The sequence below is a fragment of the Takifugu flavidus genome, chromosome 13 (genome assembly GCF_003711565.1).
Source record: "Takifugu flavidus isolate HTHZ2018 chromosome 13, ASM371156v2, whole genome shotgun sequence".
Taxonomy (NCBI): Eukaryota; Metazoa; Chordata; class Actinopteri; order Tetraodontiformes; family Tetraodontidae; genus Takifugu; species Takifugu flavidus.
The window spans coordinates 1569358-1578916 of NC_079532.1; the positions used below are offsets into that span (position 1 = coordinate 1569358).

The 9559-nt window shown below is 44.9% G+C and overlaps 1 protein-coding gene across 8 annotated transcripts; it reads left to right on the forward strand.

Annotated features, from left to right (window-relative positions):
• Positions 1–52: 52 nt before the first annotated feature.
• On the forward strand, positions 53–7700 carry LOC130536948 (S-adenosylhomocysteine hydrolase-like protein 1). Of its 8 annotated transcripts, none has more exons than XM_057053287.1 (17): positions 53–362; positions 2895–3006; positions 3295–3471; positions 3554–3654; positions 3756–3858; positions 3976–4070; positions 4147–4253; positions 4326–4442; positions 4515–4578; positions 4651–4739; positions 4809–4879; positions 4948–5042; positions 5126–5224; positions 5442–5510; positions 5594–5672; positions 5827–5947; positions 6015–7700. In XM_057053287.1, exons 1-17 carry the CDS (start codon positions 78–80, stop codon positions 6019–6021), a joined length of 1791 nt encoding a protein of 596 aa, XP_056909267.1. In that variant the 5' UTR covers positions 53–77; the 3' UTR covers positions 6022–7700. The 8 variants fall into 8 exon arrangements, with proteins under 8 accessions (XP_056909267.1, XP_056909275.1, XP_056909268.1 ...); XM_057053295.1 differs by lacking the exon at positions 6015–7700 and adding an exon at positions 1794–1875 and having other exon boundaries at positions 53–373; positions 3334–3471; positions 5827–5951; XM_057053289.1 differs by having other exon boundaries at positions 54–362; positions 3334–3471.
• The last annotated feature ends 1859 nt before the right edge of the window (positions 7701–9559 follow it).

Genomic DNA, 9559 nt, shown 5'->3' on the forward strand with positions numbered 1-9559 from the left:
AGCTCCTGTTGACTGTAAACACAAGCATTGACATATGCGGGGACAGCCAGACATCATCTGGTCACTTCACTGCTGCCATGGCAGACAGAAAGGAGCAGACAGATGCCTCCTGGAAGGACCTGCCACTGCCAGACCAGTTTCCCGAACCGCTCACCGAGGGCTGCGATGGACCCCATTGGGGGAAACTGGGTGACACTTCAACAAGCAAGAACACAGAAGAAAACCATCCACATCAGTGCAGTCCCAACCTGCTGCTGATGCTGAAGGCGGCAGAGAACTGGAGGATGCCTCACAGTCGGGACAGAGAGCGGGAGGAGACGGCTAGGCCAGAGCTGCTGGGTGAAGCTCAGAGGACCGACATGGTGAGTGAGACGTAGACGCGCACGTCTGGCTGCAGCTCTGCATGAGGCATCAACGCCCACGCGATCAGTATGTGAATGATTTTCTTTGGAAGGTGCACATCTCTGTAAATGTTTGACCAGCTGATTTTTCAATGTTTTTGAATATGCTGGATTAGAATCTACACAGATTAAATCTTAAAAAAATTCTGGAGCTGACAATACTCACTCTGAGGACTCGAGCGCAGAGCTTTCAGGAAGTAACAGTCTTTATTCAAACTCAAAAGGCCTCCAAGGAGGGATTAAACAAAAAAACCAACTAAGCTAAAGAAATCCAAAAAAGGGGCAAAGCCAAACAAAATACACTCTCTTATGAGGATCAGACAAACAAAGGTTATGACAGTCTCGAAGATTCTCATGGCAATGAAGGACAAGCTGGTGATCATGACAAGGGACGTGATACACTGGCACAGGACCAAGGGAGACACCAACTATAAGCACATGGGGGGGGGGGGGGGGGGTAATGGGGAACAGCTGGACAGGAGCAGGTGATCACCTGATTGCTGAGGTGGAAACTGCCACATTCCTTTTTTATTATTATAAATGAAAGCCGCCTTTCTGTTGCTTGTCTGCATCTAGATCTTTACCTTCTTTGTTAGAGCCCAACTTCATTTTTAAATCAGTATTTCCTACAGCAGATTAGAGTAATTCAAAGGTTCGATGAGGGGGTTCTTTCTCAACAAATTGTAGACTAAATTCTAGAAATGTGGCCTTCTGTTGTGCTGCAGCTATGTAAATATACAGTTATACAAAGGTTGCTATGCCGAGCTGCAGACCGTGACAAACACACGGTGTAACACACACCCGTGGAAAAGCTCTTTTTAATCTGGAAAACATGACGACTTTCCTCACCAGCAAGTGAGCTCACCAACAGTGTCACCAACAGTGGTGAGAAGAATCTTCTTTTCTTGGGGTTTGCTTGTGTGTTTGTTTGTGTAACGTCATCATTTAAGGTCACATTTTCCCCCCGATAAAAGTGTTGCTCGTTAATCAATGCAGAGGCAACAGAGAAGCTGCAGATGACCAACATGAATGAGCTCAGAGGTGAAACAATCGTCATCCGTTTCTCTTCTCCTGACACTTTCATCAATATGCAGGTGTAAACACTTTATTTACGCACATAACAGTGCGCCTCTTCTCTTTCACACTTCTCTTAAGGATATTATCAAACCTGTTTTCTCCTGCTGTTCTCTTCCCTTCTGAGGGTGACAAAGACCCCTTTTGTTTCTGGTCTTTTCCCTCCACCTGTTACCTGTCCTGTTGGATGGGGGCGTTGCCGTGGAGCGTCACTCAGCCAGATCTTTGCTGCCTTTACTAGTACCAGTTTGCAGCCGTGCAGACTGAGATCAGTGAGATTAGTGAGATCAGTGAGATCAGTCCGGTCGGCGTCTGCAGCAGCAGCATGAAGAAAGCTTACAGTCTCGTGAATACAGCCAAAGCCAAAGACCAGGAGGCCGTGCAGTCTGTCTATCTCAAGGTATCTGTGATTTTTGGTGTGCAGGGAGAAAAACATTTGTCTTTTAATTGCCTTTTTCTGCTTAAAGAGTGAAGGATAAAGGTAAATTTTGAGCAGTGCCGCTCAGGACAGAGAGAAGTTCTATATTGTTTCATTGTTTTTTATTTTATTGTAGCTTTTTTTAATGGTAAATTGCAAAAATTGAAAGATAAAGGAGTGTTTGTACAAATCCACCAGGTTTATAGCTGAGAGAAGTGCGTTAATGAATAATAGGGTGAATTGTTATCATTGGAGCTGGTTTGACTGTTGCTAGACTAAAACCGAAAATCCAATTCCATATATGATTATTTAACGATAGTATTACGTAAGTAGGTGACGGTCGCGGTAGAACAATGTTATTGATTGACTTTTCAGATGTCAGTTTGTCACCTGTAACAAAGCAGCTAAGGTCAGAAAGTGCGTTTGTTAGTTATTTGTGATTAAGTGACTATGAATGAGCGAATATGCTGCATTTATTAGGATGATGAATAGATCAGAGACCCAGAAGAACAAAAACCTTTATTCTATCTTAATGAGCATCTCAGATTTAAGTGCTTTCAACAAGGATTATAGGAACCGGTTGGATTAGCAGCTCAACATCTTCTTGCTTCCATATTGGATTTTTTTTTACTCTAAATCTTTTTAATTGAATATTTTGGTCAGAAAAACTGAGAAGCAGTCGCCCAAAATAACTGAGTATATCAGGTGCTCTTGGTAGAGGTTATTTTCACACGCAAACTTCATATTTTGTACTACTAAATCAGTTTAAACCAGAGTCTGAGTGAAATTCTAAAGGACACGCCGCTGATTTGCCATGAGCCATTAAATGTGTTTGGTGGTGGGGTCACTGGGGGGGTGGGTTAAGGTTTTTTTAAGGACCTGAAAAAGCTGCCAAATTTTAAACTTTTAAATTGGTCAAACTTAATACAGATGGTGCTGTTGGCAATAATGAAGCCGTTATAATCACGCCCCCTTTTTTTGATTCTTTTCTGTCCCCGTAGCAAATACAGTTCACCGACCAGAAGCAAGAGTTCAACGAGCGTCCCCTCAAGGCTGCCCTGTGCTCCTTGTCTCGGACCACTTCCCAGTCGTCCACAGACAGCCACAGTTCAGGTACAGGAAGTGAAAACACTGAGGCCTACGCACAAGCGTGATCACATGACCTTGATGTGTAAACTGAGCAGATTCCGATCCTACGTGAATCAGGCTCTGGGCTTTCTCTGCCACATCTAAACTGGGCTTACAAGGAAAATTCTCTGAGTTTTAAGTCCAATTAATTTGGTTCTAATCGCCGCTCTCAAACATGTCAGTCACTTGTACAGACTTCAAAGGCTTTAGAGGAAACTGAAACAATAAGGCTGAGAAACCAGAGCCGGCTCGTGTTATCACGTGTCTCTTCAGATGACGCTGAACACTCCAGCAATCAGTTCTGTCTTCCAGCGTGCAGTGACAGCTCAGGCAATGAGTCCTCTCCCAGAGAACAAAACCAGAAGGCCTCCACGGGCTTTTCGGACTTCTGCATCAAGAGCATCAAACAGGCCCATTTTGGACGCAGGGAGATAGAAATTGCAGAGCAAGGTGAAAGGAGAAGGCAGGAACCACTAAATGTGGATAAAGATAATGAATAAATGCATAGACTGACAGCCTGTGGTGTGTGTAGAAATGGCAGCGCTGATGTTCCTGAGGAAAAGAGTAGGAGGGGAGAAACCTCTGGCCGGAGCCAAAGTGATGGGCTGCACACACATCACTGCACAGACTGCAGTCAGTTCAACACACACACACACACACACACACACACACACACACACACACACACACACACACGGAGAAAGAATGAGAGTTAGTGTATGCTTCTCCTGCAGGTGTTAATCGAGACCTTGTCTGTGTTGGGAGCTCAGTGTCGCTGGGCGGCCTGTAACATCTTCTCCACTCAGAACGCTGTGGCCGCTGCTCTGGCTGAACAAGGTAGAGTGTGTCTGGATGTGTGTGTGTGTGTATCTTTGTGTGTGCGTGTGTGCGTGAGTAGCTGGTCTGGTTCTTGTGCTCGGTCTCTCTTCACCTTTCACCTTCCTTGCCGTCCAGGCACTGCAGTGTTTGCGTGGAGGGGAGAGTCAGAGGACGACTTCTGGTGGTGCATAGAGAAATGTGTGGGTGCTGAGAGCTGGCAGCCCAACATGGTAGTGTAAACACAGATTTCAAGGCTGAGGAGACATATAGCTTCATCCCGGGATAATGTGAGGATTCTTTTGTCAGATTTTGGACGATGGGGGTGACCTGACCCACTGGATCTATAAGAAGCATCCAGGTCTGTTCAGAAACCTGAAAGGCATCGTGGAGGAAAGCGTTACAGGGATCCATCGGTCAGTTTTAGCAACACTCCATCTGCACCTGGAAGCCCACAAACTCACGCCCCGGCTGTTTTTTTCCCCTAGGTTGTACCAGCTGTCCAAGGCAGGGAAGCTGTGTGTTCCCGCCATTAACATGAACGATTCCGTGACCAAGCAGAAATTCGACAACCTCTACTGCTGCAAGGAGTCGGTGCTGGATGGGTACGGAACCACCCTGTGTTCCTAGACACTGGTGCACAGTGACTGTCTAACTGGTCTGAACTGGTCTTTCAGGCTGAAGAGAAGCACGGATGTCATGTTTGGGGGAAAACAGGTGCTGGTGTGTGGATACGGTGAGGTCAGTAAGCAGACTATTTCAGGACATGACAGGTGAGGCCGACACAAGTTATCGTGGCTTTTTTTGGTGCAGGTTGGAAAAGGCTGCTGTGCTGCGCTGAAAGCTGTGGGCGCAGTTGTTTATGTCACAGAAGTGGATCCCATCTGTGCCCTTCAAGCCTGGTAGGAAGAGTGTCTCTGACAGTAATGTGGAAATAACCAAATAATAAACTTACTGTTGTGTCTTCTCAGCATGGACGGCTTCAGAGTGGTTAAAATGAAGGAAGTGGTCAGACAGGTGGACATGGTCATCACCTGTACAGGTGACTGCAGGCATATTAGATCCCGTGAAGTGGAGCGACACACGAATGCATTTTGTCTCCACTCAAAGGTAACAAAAACGTGGTGGTGAGGAAACTTCTGGACAGGATGAAGAACGGCTGCATCGTCTGCAACATGGGCCACTCCAACACTGAGATAGATTTGGTATCAACTTTTATTTTTGCACATTGGTGTCGGTGTAAATCCCCATACAGACGTGTGTGTGTGTGTGTGTGGGTTAAACTCAGGCGAGCTTGCGGACTGCAGAGCTGAGGTGGGAGCGTGTGAGGTCTCATGTGGATCATGTCATCTGGCCTGATGGCAAGAGAATCCTCCTGCTGGCAGAGGTGATGTTGTTGTGGCTGTTGTTGATGTTGTTGATGATGATGGTGATGATGATGATCTAGACCAATGGTTACCAGCTTTTTCTCAGCTAAGATCACTTCAGTGTTCATGTCATACAATGAAAAGCAAAGATCTACTGTATCCTAACATCTATTAGCTGAAATCACGTACAAAAGTGGCCTCGTCATGTGACTCCTCCTCTTTAAAATGGCGTCTCAGGGTCGCTTACTTAACCTGACCTGTTCCACGGTCCCTTCACTTGTCCTCTCCATCACCACAACGACCCAGGTATAGTCCTTTATTTTCAGCACAACATTGACGACAAGGAACTGAATGTTTAAGCTAAAGTCTGGTGGTTCCATTTGTGTCAGGCCCTGGCGCTCATAGAGCTGTACAGCGCTCCAGAGGGGCGATACAAACAGGACGTTTACCTCCTGCCAAAGAAGATGGGTACATCCATCGGTATTATTTATACAGGTCCCTCTCTGTCATCATGAAAAGTCTCAGACCTGTGTGTGTATGTGTGTGCGTGCTTGCGTGTGCACGTGTGTGTGTGTGTGTGTGTGTGTGTGTGTGTGTGTGTGTGTGTGTGTGTGTGTTTCAGATGAGTTTGTGGCCAGTCTTCACCTGCCAACATTTGATGCTCATCTAACAGAGCTGAGTGAGGAACAGGCCAAATACCTGGGCATCAGCAGATCTGGACCCTTTAAGCCTCATTATTACAAGTGAGTTCTTCCCTGAAGTGACAGCACATGTCACATTTTGTTGGCCTTAAACAAATGTTTTAAATAGGTATTGAACCCTCCGGAGATCAAGCACGAGGGCGGTCAGATGTGATCTTTGGACAGTTCTGCAGAGAGTTCTGACCTCTACGACCACAGAGGGGCTGGACCAAGGCTCCATCTGTATTTTTCCGCAATGTGACAGGGAATTGTTTAATTTACTGGAGAGGAAATCAGCATTTTCTTCTTTGAATTTGATCACGTTGACTGAATAAAGGAAGGAAGGATGGAAGCAAAAATAATTAAATGAGGGCGCTGTAGAACAGGGCTTAGAAAGTGCAGAACTACAGAACTCAGTGTTTTAACAGTAGAGGGCGCCAGAGGTCTGTTGCATTTAGTGTCAGGGAAAGGTCACAAAATAACTTTTGTATTGTAGTTTATCAATTCAGCAGGAATATATATAGGATGCAATGTTGAAAAGATATTTACTTGTAGAAACATCGGATGTGGGTTGAATCTGTTGAATTGGAAGAATTTTGGTTTTCTTGGGTCTGACCAAATCCAAATGTTAAAATGCTGGCAAAGGCCCTTCAACCATCTCTTTTGTTAAGAATAAATGGAAATGGTATGCATGAACAAATGGAATTGATGCTTTTAATGTTGATTTAAGTTGATATTTAGGGAAAGATCATTAATATCCACCAATGTGCATTCAAATATATGATGTAAAGTCATGCAATTTAGCCACATTTTTATACAGTTAAGAAAGAAATCTTTGAACCATCCCTTAAGTCTGAAATATGACATATGAGACATGAGGAGAAAAACAAACAGGAAGCATGAGATGAATGAAGTATAGTTAAAATGACTATAGACTGTGGGTTATTTGCACCAAAATCCTCAAAAACATCACTTTTTTTTTTTTTTTTTAACATGTTTCCTATTAACTTTGCTGTCAGAATGAGGTTTGGATGATTTAAATTTAAAAAAAATTGCCCAATCTCTGTTCCAAGAAAGCTCATTTGGGCATACGACAATCATTATCTCTTTTCCTCAATTGTTGCATCCTGGAGCCTAAAAATACACCCGTCCCTGGATTACTGTAATCCAGAGTCTCCTGGTGTGTGTGTATGTGTGTGTGTGTCTGTGTGTGTATGTAAAGACATGACCTGGCTCCCTCTTAAACTGAACACTGTGTTTCTCTGAGGCAGCAGACTAAGGTGATGTCACAGATTTTGTTCACAGTACCTTTCCTCTTTCTCTCACTCTCTCTGCTCATCCAACCATCACTAATTCACCCAGAACACATTTTCTGTATCTCCTCTTCCATCAGTGTAGTTTTGGCAATGAAAGAGAAGACATGTTACTTCAGCAAGTCTTAAAATGTCAGTTAAAGAAGAAGATTTTATTGTCATAACACTAGTTTGGACAGTAAAAATCCGAGGCTGGATGGAGGGTCACGCTGAGGCGCCTGAGTTGACCAAGCTAACCTGTCTACTTGTGAGGGGGGATCTGTAAAATAAAGGAATAAAGGAGGTTATAGAGCAACACACTGGAATATATCAACACTTGGGGGATATATTAATTAAACGGCTGCAATGATAAAGGGAGGAATGCTGTGATTTTCCCTCCCAAACCGTGTGTGTATGTGTGTATGTGTGTGCTGTTAATCCATTTGTTGATGATGCATCTGTAAAATGACAGATGGCCTGTTTAGCCTGTTCGCTGTTGTCAATTAAAGCCAGGAAGCTCAGAATTTTGTGCATGTGTGTTTGTGTGTGTGCACACGAGTGTGTGTGTTAAGGATTCTTCCTAAAGAGCTTTGATGCCTTTCTTGCATCAATACACGGTCTAATCACTTGCACCAGCTGTCAGCATGCCGGCCTCCGCTCTTCCTCCTCTCCCTCGTCATCTGTCGGCCCCTCTCTTGCTGGCCTGATTCTCACAGCATCTCAACCGAAAGGACGACCACGTCAGCACGCTGTCCCATCTCTGTCAGATCTGGAGTCCCACCTCTCACCTGGTGAACTCTGAACCCCTCCGTTCCCCTGATTAAACAGCGGTTAACAGCTGACTGACGGCTGAGTTCCGAAGCAGAGACGCATTGGCTTTGTTTAATGACAGTGTTTTATTCTGGAAATACCAGGAAGGGATTGTTGTTTTCCAAAAGGGAACAAATAAACCAGAGACTTTTCATTCTAATAAAACTTCTCCCACCTGCAGTTCCATCTGCGCCCCAACGTGGGATCACCTGGGGTCAACCCTGCTTGTTTGTTGATCAGGCTGCAGGGGTCAGTCTCTAAAGGCTGTGGTTGGTACCATCACACTGATGTTCAACCACAATCTGTGAAGACGTTAATTTAAGCAGCTGATTCTCTGTCTGGTGTGTCGACGTCCTGCATCCTTTGCAGAGCTTCTGGTGTTCTGAAGCTGCAGAAACAGTGAGGAGTTCTATTTTAACCCTCCTCACTGCTGACCTGCAGCCACTCACACACCCAACAACCACACTCCGAACCCGTGATTCCCTCAATCCTAAAAATCTTCTTCCCTCGGTCAGACGTGCAGGTGACAGATTCGATCTCTCGGTCAGTTGTTGGCAATTCTAGAACTACCGGATCCTTCTAGCCCACCGGAGTGAGTTCTACCATTGCCAAACACTGTGGGAGAGTTCACCAGATCTGTGTGGCGAGCAGGCGTCAGGTTACAGAGATAGGGTGGCCAGCTTCTATGGTAACCACTAATATCTCAGAGCAACGATCAATCAGACCTCTTCACTCCAGAGCGCCTCTCAGAGAAAAGCCGTGCACCTCTCTTGTCCCATATTGGCACTACACATGATTGCTCAAACAGCAGGAAACGAAACAAAAATGTGCTAGTGCCAAAATGGGCAAAGGAGTTGGCCAGTTCCCTTCCGTTTGAGAGCAGCGTGTCTGTTGGATTGACCCGAGAGGCAGCGTGGATGTGTCTCCACGCTGTTTATGGCCCTATGGTAATTCACTGAGTATGCTGTGACAGTGAATTCTACCAGTGCCATAAACAGAACAGGAGGAGATGTGAGCCACAGACGCGCCGATGCTAACAAACACCAGCCGCTCTGCTCAGGTTTTATTCATCAACCAGTTAAAGGAGTCTGGGTTTTTCTCTACAGCTTGCAGGTAAATGGAGAGGTTTTTTTTAAATATTTAAAATCAAATTCGGCAGTGAAATCCTCTGGACACCAGCAAGTGGAACACAAGGGTCTTTCCATCTCTGCTGGTGTGTGTTTACTACCAAGTGTGTGATTTGTACCTGATGCTACTGATGGAGGTGACGTACAGCTCAAATTGATTCTAACTTACGGAATGATGGGCTAAGTGATTTTTGAGAAGCTGCAAATGAGACTCCCAAAGCAGAGCTCATCTTTCTGTTTCCGGGAGAGATCAATAAATCCAGGGGAGGGAGAAGGAGAGAGAGCACAAACGTTTGATCAACCTTTTGAAAAACTGTAATAGTGTAAATATGTTTCAGTCATAAACACGAGGTTTGATAGTCTTAATCTCTGGTGTTCGAAAATGCAGCTTAATCATTGTCGAATTGAAAGTTAGGTGCCATATTTGGTGACATTCCAATGTTTCT